The sequence below is a fragment of the Eumetopias jubatus genome, unplaced genomic scaffold, assembly GCF_037043125.1.
Source record: "Eumetopias jubatus isolate StellerSeaLion01/CBP00866 unplaced genomic scaffold, mEumJub1_p1.0 scaffold_4, whole genome shotgun sequence".
Lineage (NCBI taxonomy): Eukaryota > Metazoa > Chordata > Mammalia > Carnivora > Otariidae > Eumetopias > Eumetopias jubatus.
Window position 1 is genome coordinate 89043940 of NW_028274810.1, and position 18380 is coordinate 89062319.

Consider the following 18380-nt stretch of genomic DNA (forward strand, 5'->3'; position numbering starts at 1 on the left):
GTTTTTACACAACCCCCTTCGCCAGTATTTTTTTTTTTTTAAGATTTATTTATTTTTTTAGGGACAGAAAGCTAGTGAGCAGGATGCGAGAAGGGCAAATGGAGAGAGAGAGAGAGAGAGAATCCCAAGTAGACTCCGTGCTGAGCGCAGAGCCTGATTCGGGGCTTGATTCCACGACCCTGAGATCAGGACCTGAGCCGAAATCAAGAGTCCTACGCTTAAGCAATGGAGCCACCCAAGTGACGCTCTCCAGTCTTTCTTAAGATGGAAAAGCAAGGCTTCGAGTCAAGCTGTCAGAGCCTTCTAACCTCGCGTGGCCCGCAGACGGCAGGCCTGCAGCCTGCTCCTATGAGGCGGGAGTGACATGGGCTTGCCACCCTCACCCGCCCTGCAGTAGCCTCTATCTGGACTCTTTCACCTCCATGGGCTTCTTGCTGTATTCCTGAGCTCCTGATCCCCACCCAGCTTCTGACTCCATCGTGCTGTTGGCTATTCCTTTCAACCTTGCCTGGACCCAAGTTCTTGACCAGGACTTAAATCTTCACACTGGGTTCACTTTTTTGGCTGCTCTGGGTGGACACCCCACTGGATCCCCGGGTCTGCTCATCACGCAGCCCCTGGCAGGCTGTGTGCCTCCCGTGCTCCTGCCTCTACGGGCAGGATTCAAGCAGCGCTCGTCTGAAGTGCAAAACATACGGCCTTACAGCCAGGCTTTCCTCCACGGGAGGCGCACTGGCTCTTATTGGTCTTTTCACTTTGAAGATTTTCGTCTTCTCTGCCCCTTAAAAACAAACACAATGTGATGTGATTGTAGCCTCTGAAGCCACCTAGAGAAAGAAAAAAAGTAGGGGTGGAGTAGAAGAAAGGGGAATATAAAAATGATGACAGGTTACCCGCCACCTCGTATGTCACAGATGTTCATATAGTCATAACCTCTAGAAATTATAGAAAGAAATCTGTGGCCGCTTAGTGGAGCTAGCAGACGATGGCAAAAATTGTTAAAGAAACCTCGTACAAGCTGTACGGGAGTATATGTTGTACATATTTCAATTCTGGGAGGTGAGTGTTATTCCCATTTTATGAACGTGGAACCGAGGCTCAGAGAGGTAAGTGATTTTCTTAGAGCCACACAGCTCTGTGTCTGTGCTGGGGCCCGGGTCTCTCTGGCTCAAAATCCCGCACTTTCTCCATGAAACCATATACAACTGACAGGAGAACGTCAGCAGAGTCGGCCTTTTGACAGAGGCAGAGCCTCATCCCTCCACACTGGGGTAACGTCACCGCTGCTAAGGTAGGAGACAGAAATCTAGCAGTTGCCACCCTTACCTGCTGTGATGGCAATGGTAGTGGACAGAATGTAGCCCACGCTGGCGATCAAAGAGGAGTCGTACATCTGTGCGGCTTGACTTAAAAACCTTCAATACAAGAGCACTCTGGTCAGTGGGCCCGTCAGAAAGGCTGAGGTGCGAGCCGGTGACGGTAGGCTTAGCTTGAAATATGAAGATAGCACATGAAGAAAGATGCCATCCCGCTGCGTCTCTGGGTCTAGGGTCCATGCTTCACTCCCATTTGTCCACAGAGCCTGAGGTCCACCGCTGTTCCCCAAGGGGACCATGCCTTCCCGGTCTCACACCTCTGGCCACATGGTTCTCGCCCACCCGAGACACCCTCCTCCTCACGTCGCTGTCCCCGGCATCCCCACCCGCCCCTAGAAAGGGCCGTCCTGTTCTCACGAACAGTCCAAGAAACTCCTACGGCACTCACAGTGTTCCGCCTGTCGCTGTCATTTTTTTGTTTTTAAACAAATTTTTTTCTTAATGAAAAAATAATGTGCTCACTGCAACAAATGCAGGCAAAAGAGAGAGAGAGAAAATTAGAATCATCCCTCCTCTCTGCATCTACGATCTACACTCCCTCATTTCGGAATATATTCTTTGTCCATTCTCTGTGGAGCATTTTAGGTATCACTACGTAGTTGCTTGTATCGTGACAGACTTCCCACTCGGCTGTACTCATCCGTTCACAGGGCTGGCAGTGCCCCGAGGACAGTGACTATTGGTCCTGCCCCGTGGCGGAAGGCCCAGGGGCCTGGCACACAGGAGGCCCTCGGTGGCTGTGTGGCTGTGTGCTGACTGGGTGAGTGGGAAGCTCCCCAGGAGGCGGCCGGGGCACTGGACTCTTCTCTGTAACCCTGGAGTGCTCAGCACAGAGCCTGGTGCTGGGACGGCTCGAGGGTGATGACCAGAATCTCTGTAGTAGGACTCAGGACAGTAATAATCATAGTCGGCCTAATCATGAAAGAGGCTGAGATTTTCGGGAGGTTATCCTGGGGACGGCACGGAGGGCTTCGTGCTTCTCTCAGGGAAGGGCTGCAGTTATTCTCAGTTGCGGACAAAGAACCTGATCCTAGAGAAGCTGAGGCAGAGGCCTGGAGCGGAGCGGCGATGGGTGAGGGGCCTGGGATGGGGAGCCTGATGCCTGGGTTCATATCTCAGCCCTGCCCCTTCGGTTTCTCAAATGCAAAATGAGGATGGTATCATCTGCTTCAAAGGGGTTCTGTGGGGGGGGGGGGCGTCAAATGAATTTAAGTTCCTGTGAAAGTGGGGTGTGTGAGTGGCTTCCCCTGATGCCCCCACAGCAGCGGTCACTCCAACAACTGCTCGAGGCTACCGCTAGGGGACAGTGAGCCCTGGCTGCTGGGGGCCTGGGGCCTGCCCTGCCCAGGATCGATCAGCCTCAAGTGCCACACTGAGCTCTGCACTGTTCACCCTCCTGTCCCCCGCAGGGCCATCCCAGGCCCTCCCAGGCCCTCTGCGGATGACCGGGTCTCAGATGGGAACAAGGCCCAGGCCTACCCTCAGGACCACCGAGAGAAATGAGCCTGTCACTCTCTGGGGAAGATTCTTGGAGACAGACAAGAAAGGACAACTTGCTGTGTTCCACCTAGCAAACAAAGCGGTGCCTCATGGGGACCACACAGGTTCTTCTACAGTCCCTCAAACAGACGTCTGCCTTGGCGCAGAGGGAAAGTGAGGCTGCCTCTTCTCCCAGTTTGAGGCAGAGAGAAAAACACACCCACTCCAGGCTTCATCTTTCAAGTGGCACGGAGTCCCTCCACAGGACAACCCAGCAAATCAGCGACCCCTCTCTCCATAGTGGATGCTGAGCCTTGGTGACAGGCTGTGCTTGAATGTTCTGCCTTCCCTACAGCTTCAAAGACAAATGAAATCAGGCCCAAGAAATGGAAGAGACCCCCAAACGTGGAGTGGCCCAGCAGGAAAAGTGGCAACTCACGCGGCCTGGTAGACAGCGGTGGCCACCATGCACACGAACATCACATAGAAGATGGGGTAGTCAAGCTGCAGGCTCCCCTGTGTGGACAAGACAAGCATCCCAGCCACGGCCTTCACGGTCACCGCCGTCATGGAGCCTGCGGGGCGAACGGGGATGAAGCGAGGGCATCAGACCTGAAGGTTCAGTTTATGACTCTGAAGGGTGGGGTGAAAAAGATGGAGCGAGCACTGGCAGGGCCACCCCGGGGCGTCAAAGACGCCATGGGAGGCGGAACTTCTGAGAGCTGCCCACTATCTGTGTGCTCTGTCCAAGAGAGGGAGGCAAAATACCGACAGGCGCTTCCAAGTGTCGCCTCTGAACTCCAGCAAGAAAGGGCGTTGAGTTTAAGTCTCTCAACAGCAGAGTAATCAGCGCTGTGCCTGGACCATGGTGGGAGGTCAAAATCATCCTTGAATGGAGACATGAATTTCCTTTGAGTATCATTCTCATGATAATCACAGGGAAAACAAACATGTGGTGCGTCAAGAGCGCGCTCTCTCTTTTTTTTTTTAATGCTCACTCACTTGTATTTTTAAAAAAACATTTCATTAGACAAAGATAGATCTCCAAATATTTTGGGATCCTACCCCTGGGCACATGCACAATCTTTTCCAAAATACAGGTGTTTGTGCATTTTAAAATGATACTCATGTAATACTGTGCTTATAGGGTATGCATGTTATAAAACAGGTGCCGGAGATATCACTGCTCACCTCACCGTGGAGACCGCTGCTTTACCCAGTGGTGCAGAAATGGCTGCCAACTGTCGGACCTCCCCCCTATCTCCCCGGCCAAAGCAGGAGTTAAAAGAAACCACCCCCAAGTCCGGGTACGAACGAAGCCCCTTATTCTGGCTGAAGGGCTCAGCTTTCCTGTTTTTCTCCGCTTCTCCTCGTTTTCCCTCTTGCTAACAGCCCATCACACACAGCGGCTTCTGGGCCCCCCACGACCTCGATGACAGTTTCCAAACATCTGCTGTCAGTTAGGACAGGCACTTTCATGAGGGTGTGTCCCTGTTAGTCAGAAGGGGACAGAGGGAGAGCGGCCAACGCTCCTTAGAACCTTCTGGCCTCCCTACTCTCCAGAGAGGACATTTGGGGACCGTGACGTCCCAAACTGCTTTGAAAACAAGATCACCAAGGAATGGACCACTGATATTCGCTACCCCAGGGACAAACCTCTAATGAGTTATGCTCCCTGAAAGACGTCGGTCACAAAAGCCACCTATTAGAGGGTTCTGTTTATACTGTATACTTTAAACAGGTGAATTTTATGGTATGTAAATTATATCTCAATAAAGCTGTTCTATTTTATTTATTTATTTTTCTAAAGATTTTATTTTATTTGACAGAGAGAGACACAGCGAGAGAGGGAACACAAGCAGGGGGAGTGGGAGAGGGAGAAGCAGGCTTCCCGCCGAGCAGGGAGCCCGATGTGGGACTCGATCCCAGGACCCTGGGACCATGACCTGAGCCGAGGGCAGACGCTTAACGACTGAGCCACCCAGGCACCCTCAATAAAGCTGTTTTAAAAATATCAAAATAATGGAACCTTGTCCTATGGTGGCCCCTATCTGTAGGGCTGAGGGGTGGGGCGGAGTGGGGGCTCAGTGTGGGAAGGACAGAAGACCAGCAACACAGCTCGGGCACTCGTGCCCATCTCATTTAACCCTGCTCTGCCCCCTGGGATTTGGGCGTTCTCCTGTGCCCAGGTTGAGAAGACAGTGTGGCTTAAACAGGAGGGGGTCACCAGCCCGAGGCCACAGAGTCCCCAGGAGGCAGCAGGAGGGCATCCCCCACCTCTTCCCCTGGAAGCTCGGGTCCTCACAGCTCTATCAAGCGTGTTAGGCTCTGTGAGGGGTCAGGCCTCGCCTCCGTCTGAGGTAGGAGCCGTCTCCCACATGGCACCCATCCCTCCGAGAGGAGAGAGAAAAAAAAAAAAATGAGAGAGCAAACTCGGTTCCTGCTTCTGAATCCAGAACTCGTTCCTAGCCTGACAGGTTTACCTGAAATCCTAAGGACTCAGTTGTTGGAGCCTGCCCGCCTCTATCTTCTTGCCCCGCCTCACCCTCACTCTGCTCTCCCCTTTGTCACCATGATCCTCACTGCCCCACTGTGTCTCTCTTCTATACATCCGTCTACTTGCTTACTGGCTGTTCCTGCCTTCGGAACGGAGGCCCCCCCCGCCCCCCGAAGGCAGAGGGCCGTCTGTCTTGTTCACCCCTGTGGATGGTTTCCACACTGTTCCTGGCACGTAGGGGACTCCGGGTATTTGAGCCAGGACACCGGACGCAGTCAGCAGCCTGACAGGACTGATGGAAGCCACCTCCCGTCCACGGGGACCTCGTGGCACTACCAGATGGCGGCCACACTCAACCCCCCAGACCCCCACCTACCGAGTAATGCCACCAGGAGAAGAATCACGATGATGTTGTTGGCATTCTTCTCCTTGTAGAAGTACAGCAGCAGGCAGAACAGGATGATCTCCACAAGCTGTGGAAAGCAGCAAGCGGGGCGGTCAGCGGGGCAGACGTGGGCAAGACTGGGAGACGCTGGCGGGCTTGGCTGGCGTTGACGCTGCTGAAGGCATGGACCCTCAGGATTGAAAGGGGCCTGAACAGCCAGATTTCCCAAACCACTGACAGACTTCCATGGAAAAGGAGGGGATTCTGAATGAACTCTGCGGGAATCTCTACCCCCTGGGGAACACCGACAAGGAGTTCACCTCGGAGCTTTGAGGGCGATGTGCTGGCCACACACGCACCCTGTCTTGGATGGCCAGGATCAGGCTGAGAAGGTTTCTTCCCACCTCGCTGCTCTGCGGGGAACCCCATGTGGGTGACCCCGGAAGGTCGGTCAAAGAGGGAGATACTTGCTCACTGAGGAGAAGAGCTCTCTGGGAGAAGTGGACAAGTATACAAGCCCCCATCCCCTAACCATGCCTCTAAAGTGTGTGCTTGGTGGGGGAGAAAGACAAAGACATCTGGAGTCAGGGAGGCCCAAGTTTGAAACTGGATCCACTTCTAAAACAGTTGTGTGACCTTGGGCAAGTCACTTAGCTTCTTTAAACCTCGCTTACCTCCTCTGTGAAATGGGGATAATGATTCTTCCTTTAACGCCATGATCACTGCTAATACTTATTGAACTCATAAATTCACCCTGCACCGTCCTCAACCTTGTATCTATATTAAAGTCATTCAATCAGCACAATGAGTCTATGAAGTAGGCACTACCACAATCGGAAGCTAATACAAGGGCAGAGCCAGGATCTGAACCTGGACAGTCTGGCTCCAGGGCCTGTGCACTTTCCCACTAGGCTACACTGCATGAACCTGGGAGGCCTAGGGCCTGGGGCATAGAAGGCGCTCAGTCAGTGTGAGGTGGGAGTGCCCTCCTTGCCTTAACAACGGTCCGTTCCACTCCTTAAGGGCCCAGACATCTGGCAACATTTTCCCAAGAAGTCAGGCCAGCTCCAGCACCCAGTAAAATGAAAGCAGCGAACTTTGACAGTGGCTTGGCTCCATTTGCCTACCCTGACCTCCTCCCAAAGTGCATTTATCATAACAACCAATGCAGAAACATTAATGGGCATTTTGAAAAAATTTTAAATTCCTCATAATTAGAGACCATTAAAAAAACCCAGCTGTTTTCATTTTCCTGTTTCTTCCTGTCTTTGTTGCCGTGAATACATATTTTATCTACTTGTCATCGTAGTCAACGCACAATTTTGGGCTGGGCTGTTTTTAGTCACCAAAAACAATTCCCATATTTTATGAAGTTGTCATAATTATCTTTAATCGCTGCAGAATACATCATCAAGCGGGTGAGTTACTCATCAACATTCCTAATCATCGGGCGTGCACTCAGGGGGTCCGGTTTTCCAGTCATTCTTCACTATGCCGAAATGCATGCTGGAATAGCGCTTGGCCTTCTGCTGCAAGATGGCTGTGTGGGTGACCTTGAGTTCTGGGGGCATGTCTCCCTCCTTCCTTCCCTCTTCCTTCCTCTTCCTTCCTGTTTTTCTTTCTGTCTTTCTTGAAGTATAGTTGACACAATGTCACATTAGTTTCTGGTGTAGGACACGGTTCCCGGACAACTCCATCAACCCTCTCTGTTACTGCTATGCTCGCCAGTGTACCTACCGTCAGCCCGATGTCCACAGTGTTTGGCACCTGGCAGACAATAAATATTGACTGGATTTGATTTGGCCAGATCTCTCTAGCTGGCAGTGTTAGGGCACAAAAGGGAGTTACTCAATTCAGAGGACTGAAAGCCATGGGGGCGGGGCGGGGAGACAAACGCAGGGAAAGAATGTGTCTGTTCTGCAGAACAAACAGCTCCCACCAAGGAGAGGTGTGGCCAGGGATTCCACTTGGGTACCCCCTGCAGGAGCCATACCAAAGATCAGTGCCTGCTCAGAAGCCCTCTCTGTTGCCCTAAAGTTACCTTTAGGTCATCCTAATACTAAGATCTCCTCCTATGGGAGGGGTTGTCTGCCATTTTTTTTGAACTTACAATGTCTGCCCTAGCATGTTGACATGCTAAGCATGCACAGTTGAACCAAAGGGCCTAAGTAGCAGAAAATGTATGTTTCTTATGTACCCAGCTCTCTGTCCATACCCCCCTAGCACACCACATAAAAGCTTCCGCACTCACCCCAAGGGGAGACAGTGCTTTGACAGCAATCTCCCTGTCTCCTTACTTGTGACAAGGAGTGAAAGTTCTTTGCTTTCTAACACTTCCTCTGGTTGTGTTCCATTTGCACCCCAAGCAGCCACCCACCTTGAGTTTGGTTACAGCCGCACTGCCTCGCAGACATGAGTCAGGAAGACAAATTGAGTGGGTCACTGGGCACCTGCCAAGTGCTGGGTGATACCCATACCACCTTGCATCTCCCAGCCCCAGCCATCAGCCCCGGTCCAGTGACTCCCACCAGCTTACAGAGAAGGAGGCAGAGCTTCCAGGTAGGTGACTTGGCCGAGGCCACACAGCACATGACAGATTCAAGCCCAGGGCTCCCTGAGAGAAAATTCTGTGTTCTGGAGTTAAGCTTTTCCTGAAGAGGGGGGTTCTTTGGCTCTGTCCTGCAGCCGTTTCTCCACGCCCACCACGTGCGCAGTGGGGCTGGCTAGAGGTAGGGAGATGACCCAGTCCCAATCCTGGGGAAATCCATCCTCGGCCTTGTGAGCAAACTAAGGAAAAAGAATGTTCCAGGTCTGTAGAGCAGTGCCAGGCTGCTCGTATCAGAGGAAAGACAGTGCCGGCCTTTGTCAGCAGGCCATGGCAAAGGAAGCCGGCTGTGAGTCCAGCTCCACTCATGGGACTCTGGGCCGTCAGCCCACCTCCCTGAGCTTCAGTTTTCTCATCCATAAAATGGGGAGAAAATATTTACCTTATAGGGCAGTTGGGAGGATTTGAGATGATATGTAAGAAAGTATTTGGCACAGTGCCCGTCTTGGAATAGAAATATATAGTAGTTGCTTGTGATATCAAATGCCTTACATGCTTCCTCGATCAGTTTATCTGTAGACCTAACATGGGACGTAACAGGGGCTGGGAGTTTAGGAGACTGTTTCAGTGTCTCCCGTGTTTCTCTTAGCTTCTACCAGCTGTGTGATGCTGGGAAAAATAAATAAATAACATGTCTATGACTGTTTAAAATTTTAACTGTTTTTTTTTTTTACCATAAAAGTCTTAAATGCTCACTGTAGAAATTTCGAATGATGCATAAAGACAAAGGTGAAATGAAAACTCAATCACAATTCCAGCTCCCAGAGACAACAATGGATGGAATCTCTGTTTTTTCCTTCCAGTCCTTTAGTGATACATTATATATACACACCTACAATATCTCTAAAAACTAAAATTATCATATTATCTATGCAGATTTAGGCATTACTCGGAACATAAGTGGAAAAAGCATTTCCTCGTGAACTACCTATTTTCCATAAGCACGGTCTTCGGTGCTGGGAAATACGTCACGATTCACTCGAATCCCCTGTTGCTGGAGATTCAGGTTCCCAGGTTCTAGGACCTGATACTCCCTCCTGCCATAGCGGATAGGACCAGTGCTTCTCTTACCATGTACAAGAGGAAAGGCCAGCTCACGAGGTGCCTGGTGATGTTCTCGCCCGTCATCTTCTCATGACTGTTAGGTGCGAATGTCACCAGCAAGTAGGTGCCCACGATGGCCAGACCACAGCCAACGAAGGACAAGACGTAGCGCCCTGCAGGGAAGGGGGGAGGCTGTCATAGGCTCACTTCAGGTGCTGGCTTCAGGCCCCTATGTGTTTTTAGGGCAACACATGATGACCTGCTATTTTTGGTTTTTCTTCACTTCACAAATAGATCATCTCCCTTATTGTTATTTAAAAAAGTAACACTTAGGGGGGCTCCTGGGTGGCTCAGTCAGTTAAGCATCTGCCTTCTGCTCAGGTCATGATGCCAGGGTCCTGGGACCGAGTCCCACATCAGGCTCTTTGCACAGCGAGGAGCCTGCTTCTCCCTCTCCCTCTGCTGCTCCCCCTACTTGTACTCTCTCTGTCAAATAAATAGATAAAATCTTCTAAAAAAATAGAATTAAAAAATGACATTTCATGTTAAAAAATTTCAGTGAGGTATGGCACGTAGACCAAAAAGTGCTCAATGAATTCTCACAAAGTGAACACACCCATGTAACCAGCACCTAGATCAAGAAAGGGAACGTTAGCAGGACCCAACATCCTCTCTTGTGTCCCCTTCCAATCACTAGATGCAGCCCCGGGGTAACGCTGACCTCTACCAGCACTGAGCGTCGGCCTGCTTTTGTACTTTCCGTAAGTGGACTCGTACTATATGATTTCTTGTGTCTGTGTTTACGTAAGACGACGTCTGTGAGTTTGTGAGATTCACCCGTATCCTGGTGTGGAGTGTAGGGGTGGTTCCTTCATTCTCACACCCCTATGGTGTGTGACACAATTTATCCATTCTGCCTGCTGATGGGTCTTTAAATACTCTTCAGGGTTATAACAAATACTGTTGCTATGAGTATGTCATTTGGAAAACACATTGTCCGTATTTCTTCTGGGTATTAAACTAGGAGTGGGAATTCCCAGGTCAGGGGATATGTGGACCTTCAGCTTCGTAGTTACTGTCAAATGGTTTTCCAAACTGGTTGCACCAGTTTCTACTCCCACTGGGACAGTATTAGAGTAAGACTGCCTCTTTTTTCTTCTTCACAGTAGCCATTCTGCTACTGAACCATAGTTTCAGTGTGCATTTTACAGGGAAGGTTTGAAAGTCAGAATCACTTTATGGGCAACATAAAAAAAAAAAAACAAATATAACAAAATCTCACAAGCAAACCTTCAGAGCCTACCATGTACCTTTTAAAAATGACCTTATCATTTCCCATCTGCTAGTTAACCTAGTCACAAGGGACCAGTCCAAATACTATCAATATTCTATTCCACAGACTTGTCAGAGACTGTTAGTGGGGCCTGGGAGTCTCCTGACTCTTGCCCTGGGTCCTGTCACACTCCAGCTGAACTATGTAGATTTCGTGAAAAGACTCTCGCCCTAGGCAAGCTGGGAAGGGCTGTGAGTTCTGAGCTACACATGGTGACCCCAGGTCTCTGGATATTTCTGGATAGAACTATCTACATATTTCATTCCATTGTCTCCCAAAAATGTGATACCACATTAAATGTCTTTAATTTTCATTCTGGGCCTTATAAGGTTCCCCTCAATTTTTCAATGAATGAATGAACCATGGTTAAACTCAACAGTAAGTTCTGTGCTAAGATATACAAGACTGTTGTCTTAAGTTTTCTTCAGGCAGGGAAAGGTCTTACTCATCTCCATGCCTGTGGTGTACAGCACAGGTCTAGCATTGGGTGAATGTTTATTGAATTTAATAAAACTTTAGGCAGGACAGCCATGTACAGTTGTATAAGTTGCTCACTGCATAAAAACACCTAGCTGAAGGGGTGAGGGCTAAAATCTAGCCCATGCTCTGCTCACCAAGGCATGTGCCCATGGAACCACAGATGCCCAGAGGGGCCATCTTCTTTAAATTCACATAGGGCACTGCCTGGACTAGCATGTCTCTTATACCAGGACTTTCTAGAGTGAGCCTGGAAGGGACATAAAACTACACTGGTCTCAGAACCAGCCCCGCTACCCCTGCATCGCCCCCTCTGCCATCAGGACTACTGCAAATCACTCTGAGTCTTTTGGTCTTGGCATCGTATATTTGCTGAGCAGTAGCTCTGCTTTTTTCAGTGTAGGATTCTTTCTTTTTTCAGCCTCCTGGCTCCATCTTGCTCTTATCCTATAACAATGATTCAGGACAGTGGTTCCCAAACCGGGCTGCGTGAGCAAGTTCCTCTGGCTGCATGCATAAGTAATAAAGAATAACTCCTGACTTCCATGTTTCCCATTTGCTTTAGAACTCATTTAGGTAAAGAGGGGGCCTTTCATCAGGCCTCCTAAAATCCCAACAATAGATGCTCAATAAATATTGATTGAATGGAATGAAATCAAGCCCCTTTTAAGAAATCTCACAGATGATTCTGTTGTGTAGCCAGATTTGGGAACTACTGAGGAAAAACCCAGCTCTCAGGAGCTGATGAGGGTGGAATATACAACACGGAAGGGAGCAGGAGATGGATGATCTCTCAATTGGGGTGAGCTGGCTTTATAATGAACAAACAGCACAAGCACAGAATTAAGAACAGGAGCTCAAATCAGTGAACTTACTCAGAAAGTCTTTAGGTTTCCATTTTTCTTTGATGAATATGATTCCTATGATGGCACTAGCTATAAAAAAATAAAAGCACAGGGAAAAGAAAATTGAGGCTGCTATCAGTCCGATGGAGTCCCTTTGCCCAGGGCCTAGGGTAGACTCATTTGCCTTAGGGCTTGGGACTTCCTAACCTCTCCCTTCTGCTCCCCAAAACTCAGTCCTTCTGGTTCCTCTGTTATTCCATCTCAGAAAGGGAGGCTCCTCTCTGAGCCTTCCTGAGGATTTCCTACAAGTCCAGGAGCAATGGTGTTGAGTACTTGCAGGGTGACAGGGGATTCGCACAAGTTCTTTCTGGCACATCTACCCATCGAGGTGGGTGCCATCTGAAAAATGGGACACTGAGGCTAGGAGAGGTGAAGGAGTTGCTCAGGACTACGCAGCTGGTAAGGGGTGCCGGACCCCGGCTCTTACTCCTTCCATTGCTATGACTACCTCTGACACTCTCCCCCTGGTTCTTCTCTCCTTCTCAAACTTCTTTGTCGCTGCCCGGAGGGATGGGGCTGGCATTACTATGAACAGACCTGGATGGCTATTCTCAGCTTTCCCTCACGGCTGTGTGTCCTGGGGTGAGTCACTACCTATGGGTCTCAGTCTGCATCCAGCTCAGGCCAACTTGCTGCTTGTTAAATATTCAGGAAACCAGTGTAGTGTGAGTGGCCACGGTGGCGGTTTTACACCATATAAATCAGAAACACCACAAATGGGGTCTACCTTTTCTCCTTTCCCGCTTTTCTGTCCATTCCTTCCTTCCCCTCTCCCTCCCTCCCTTCCCCCCACTGCCTCATTCTCTTCTTTTTCTTCTCTCACTTTCTCCCTCTCTCTGAATGTTGGTTCATCAGCCCACAACCGAAAGCACCTCCTTCTCTGAGTTATAAGGGCAATTAAATGAGATGATGCATGTAAATCACGTGTCCACAGTAAATACTCAATAACTGAGCTATTATTACTATTGAAGTCCCTGGAATAGCGACTGATATGTAATAGGTACCCAACAAATAGTGGTGATTAATCTAATATTTATTTTTAATATTATTTTTTACTGGGTGACTTCAAAGCTCTGAGAGCCCCTTAATTTCTAGTGGCTGATACCTGAGAACCCATCATTCTACTTCAGTCTCTTATTTTTAAGAATTTGATTATGTGAATTACTAAAGTATTCAAATTTGGAGGCAAATATTTAAAGCACTTCGTCACTCGGTCACCTGTTTCTCATTGTAAGGAAAGGTTCCGAAGCCTTTTCAGAGGTCAGTCACGGGCAGAGGACGAACCTCAATCCCTGTCAGGGTGGCACACGTAGAAAGTGGGCCAGAGAAGACAAGGAAAGGCTGGGACTGGGGATGGTTACTTGCCTCAACTAAAGGCACTCAGATTATATTTTATTTTATTTATTTAAAAAAATTCTTTATTTAAATTAAACTTACCTAACATATATTGTATTGTTAGTTTCAGGGGGTACGATTTAGTGACTCATCAGCTGCATGTAACACCCAGTGCTCATTATATCTCAGGCCCTCCTTCATGCCCATCGCCCAATCATCCCTTCCCCCTGGGCCCTCAACTCTATGGTGAGATTATATTTTAAAACAGTATTTGTGGAAAAGAACACAGTATGTTGGAGGACCTTACTCATCTTGTGGGCTGCGAGGGTGCAAACCCTGGTCAAGAAAGAGAGGGACCCTTCACGGGATCAGGAAAAGCAATAGGTTTCCACTTCTTTGCCAACTCCTGGTAATTAGGGGGACTGCCTGAAGCTCTGAGAATTCTAAGAAGGGATGCTCTGACCGATTGATGACGTCTCCTGTGGGCACAGGCGGGGCGCGTGGTTGCCGTGCTTATCCGTGGGGTAGAAGAGGCCCTCTTTACTCCAGGAGGAAAAAGACTACTCAAAATACCACTTTTTCCTTTAAGAGCAGGGAAGGGCTTCCAGGCCACGTGGGGCCTGCCAGCAAATGGAAGGAAACATTTCAGCGCAAGTTCACGGTCCCCGCTCCTGTGTTCACTAATCTACGAACATCTTTTATTTAAGAAGAAAAGAATTTTTTTTCCTAATTCTACTTTTTTTTTGTGGAACACGGACATCAAAGCTCCTTTGTCTTTTCTTTGGTTCAAATGTTCTGAGACACTGGTTCCGGGATTACAGAGATCACAGAGAAATGGCAGGTGAGAAAGTGACCAATGCCTCAGAGGTGGTGTCAGCTGATGTAAAAAGATCAGAGAATAAATTGAATGTGCATCTGTTAGAGGTGTAAGATATCTGAATCCTACAAAAGCTTAGGATGTCTTGACAGTGTTGGGATGAAAGCTGCAAGTTTGTATCTTCCTTCTATGGGAGAAACAGCAATTCTGATAAAGTTTCTGAATCTAAAATGGATTAGGGAGCCAGACCATCCTGTACTCCAGCCCTGCCACCCTGGACCCCTATTTCCTCATCTGTAAAGTGGGGATCATGACAGTGTTGCCCTCAAAAAGGAGAATTAGGAATTCATATCCGTAAAGTGCTTAGCGCAGGGCCGCTGTGTATGAAGGCCTCTGTAAGTGTTAGTGACATTACCAAGCAGAAGCTGCTTCGTTTACCGAGTATGGTGGTCGCACAGGCAGGTGGGTCCCAGGGAGCGGTGGCGGGGGCGCCGGTCTTACCTATCACGGAGACTGCGCCCAGGGGCACAATCAGTGACAGCGGAGCGAAGGCGTAGGAGGCAAACACGCCCAGCTCACCCAGCAGCATCAGGAACAGGCCCAGCCACCATGTTTTGGTCTTGAAATAGGCCCGAGGGTCCTTGGATCCTGCCAGGCGGATGTGGCAGTACTTCTAGAAATCCGAGAAAGAAGGTGATTGGCCCAGAGGTTTGGGAAAAAGAAGCTAGGATGTCTGTAACCTAAATCTACCCCCCACATTTATTTGGGAAGATGTGTCAGGTTTTTTTGGAGTCCTGGCTCAGAGAAGAGGCAAGCAATCCCCATCTCAATACCAGGTTGTCACGCTAAGCAGTTCTCAAACTGGCTGGGAAGCCTCAGACACGCCCCGGGCAGGCCTGGGAATGTGCATTTCTAATGCACAGCACAGGCAGCGTGCAGTCCGGAGTGGGAGCCGGGGTCTAGGACGCCGCCCCATGGTTGCCCGGCTTCAGGTTGAACGTCTCACTCTAACTGCAGTGCCCAGAGTCCCCATGCTCGGGGCGGCTGCTTGGCCGCACTCCCTTCTGTAGATGAGCCGGCAGCTCTGCTGGGCAGCCCGGGGGCATCCGTGGACGCTGCCCTCTCTCAGGTGGATACTTGGCCCAAGTATGGCCAAAAGTCTTTGTTCTGGAAGTGTGCAGTTGGGATATAGAAAGTGGGGCGGTGACCAAGGCGAGCAAGGCAGTCATGTTGACTTAGAGGGACCACAGCTCCCACTAAGGGGGGGGGCCGTGCTGAGGGCTGCACAGGGGCAGATGCGGAGGCAGAGACACCGCTCTGTGGAAAGAAGAGCATGAACCAGATGAGTGGCCAGGAGACCATGTGGCCTCAGAAACACATGGGAACACTCCGGCACATGGGCGTGCGTGGAGCCGAGATGTACCAGGTTACCCGTGTGTGTTCACGTCTGTGATCCAGGGAGGGAGAGCGCTTCTCCGTAACCAGAAGCTGGGCAGTGCCAGCAGAGAGGAGTGGGACAGTGTGCTGTAGGATTTAACTCGTCCGCAGGTGTCAAGTCTCAGTCCCGGTGTCCCAGAGCAGTCCCTGAGACCCGACTTGGGAGGAGGTAGTTGATTTGGGAGGTGATTCCAGGAGGCACAGTAAGGGTGTGGGAAAGTGAGTCAGAGACGGGAGCAGACCACTGGAGGGTGCAGAGTGAGTGCCCTGGGCAACGGGGGCTCATCCCACTGGGGACCCTCTGGGACACCCTACAAACTAGGCTCAGAGCCATGCGACGAGAGGATGGAAGCCTGGGGCATTTATCTACAGACTCCGGTCCCCCACTGGCCAAAAGCTGCCCTGGAGGCAATAAGCACCACATGCAGCTTCCCAGTTACATCTGCATACCCTGGGAACCAGTTCCTGCAGTGCCCTCAGGAGCTCCTCAATCTATCAGCCTGCTCCAAACCACAGCTACAGGCCAGCTCAGCTGCTCCAGGGCACCCCAGCAACTTCTAAGTCAGGGACAGCGCTGTCTGATCAGAGTCAAGGGAGGGGGGGAATCACGTGGGGGCAAAGAATCAAGAGAGATTCTGGAACAACCTGCAAGGGATTGCCCAAGGCCCAGCCCAGGAATGGAGTAGGCAACATCCCATGGTGAGGAGGCAGCGGGGCCTGCACCGGACATCCCGGCTGACCAGCTGTATCTCTGCCCCCAGACAGTGCTAGTGACTGAGACTTACCTGTAGGTTAAGCGCAATGCTGACCACAAGGTGCCCAAAAATTGCCAAAAGGGCGCCGATCAAGTTTTCCTGTAAGGAAAGTTCACAGAAGCAGATGTGAGCTGGGTCTAAGCTAAAGGGCCCCGGGGCGGTGCTGGGGGTTGGGGGGGGGCGGCATAGGAAACCCCACTGTTCACTGTCGCAAAACAAAACCAGAAAAACATCCACCACCCACAAAGCTACATCCCAGGCCTTTTATTGGACTTTTACATTTTACTACTCAAGGTTAATGCGGCTGCCTTGTTGGTTTACAACACACTGCCCTGAGCTGGACACTTCCAGAAAGCAATGTCCTCTGTCCACCGGTCACAGTGACCTGATAAGGCCTAAATCTGCTCTGCTCTTTCCTTAAGGTACTGACTCACTGCAGTCTTGTGCAGGAAAGCAACATTCAGAAATCAGAATTTAAAAGAGAAACACAGGCGGGGATACTATTTGCCATTTTATCAATGGAGTCTTCGTGTTCCCAGAGGGGTCTCAATGAGACTCTTTAAACTGACTAATCTGTTTAGGGCATTTTTAATGATTTCATTTACAAACATTTAACTTCTGAACCTTAAGAATAAGGTTCAGATCCTTTAGCATGGCATCTTCTTTTAACTTTAGAAGACAATTACCAGACATATATTCACTGTACAATAATTAGGAAATATAAAGAAATGATAGGAAGAATCACAATCACAACAAAATAGAAAAGCCACCCGTAATTCTAAACCCAGAGCTAACTATTGCAAACATTTTGTTCTTGTAAACTTTTATTGTTCTTATAAAATTTTTTTCTGTCCATAAATTCAGATATGAATGACAATGTTAGTTTATTTTATAAAAATAAGATTATCTGTTTTATAACCTGTTCTTTTACATAAGATATTATAAACACATTCTCCTTTCAGGTATATTTAATTCATCATTTTAAAAAAAGATTTGATTTATTTATTTGAAAGCGAGAGAGTGAGAGAGCATGAGTTGGGGGGGAAGGGTAGGGGAGGAGGGAGAAGCAGACTCCCCGAGCAGGGAGCCTGACACGGGGCTCGATCCCAGGATCCTGAGATCATGACCTGAGCTGAAGTCAGACCCTTAACTGACTAAGCCACCTAGGTGCCCCTAATTCATCATTTTAAATAAATACCAAATAACTCGTCATTTGGATGTGCCATATTTTATATCATTGCTTCTCCATTGTTGGACACTTAGTCTGTTTCTTTTTTTTTTTAAACACCACTGTGATTGAATATCCAAGTACACGCATTTTTGTGCATTTATGAGGATTACTCCCTTGGGATAAATTCTTAGAAGGAGGACTGCTGGGTTAAAGGGACTTGCCTCAGCATTTAAACCATACTATACTATGTCCCCCACATACCCTCCAGTGTTATTTCACCACTAAACACCAAAGAATGTTCTATCTTAGCCAAATATGAATCCTCCCTGCCCAGGATGGGCCTTTTCCAACTCCCCCTTTGCTCAAGAGATTCCTCCCACCCGGCTGCCCTCCCTGTGAAATCTGCCAGTTCTTCATGGCCTGGCCCGGGCGCTAGCAAATCAAGAGTGAACAAGACAAACAGTCTTGCAATTCATCTGGAAGACAGGTAATTAGCAAGCGTAGGGCAGGAAGTCAACCCTCTGACCCTCTACTCCCCTCTTCCCTGGAATGCTGAGGGTCTAGACAGCTAAGAAGGCAGTCCGCTGTGGGTTAAGGTGGAAGGAGGGAGGGGGTGTCTACTGATGGAAACCACCATGGCTGTCCTTGACTTTGCCCTCAGCAAGAGGCAGCATTGCAGAATAAAGGAAAGACGCTGAGCTGGGAGCCAGGAGACCTGGGTTCTAGGTCCATCCTTACTGCCTCATCACAGCATGACCTTAGAT

The 18380-nt window shown here is 49.4% G+C and overlaps 1 protein-coding gene across 2 annotated transcripts in view; it reads right to left on the reverse strand.

The window, feature by feature from the left end:
* NIPAL3 (NIPA like domain containing 3) overlaps positions 1–18380 on the reverse strand; it is a 52811-nt gene that overhangs the window by 8520 nt on the left and 25911 nt on the right. For both annotated transcript variants that reach the window (XM_028113777.1, XM_028113778.1), the window contains 7 exons: positions 16476–16544; positions 14755–14926; positions 12072–12131; positions 9414–9559; positions 5729–5825; positions 3295–3430; positions 1327–1415 (listed from right to left, as the gene is read on the reverse strand). In XM_028113777.1, the coding sequence (XP_027969578.1) occupies positions 1327–1415; positions 3295–3430; positions 5729–5825; positions 9414–9559; positions 12072–12131; positions 14755–14926; positions 16476–16544 (769 nt within the window). The remainder of the gene's footprint in view (positions 1–1326; positions 1416–3294; positions 3431–5728; positions 5826–9413; positions 9560–12071; positions 12132–14754; positions 14927–16475; positions 16545–18380) is intronic.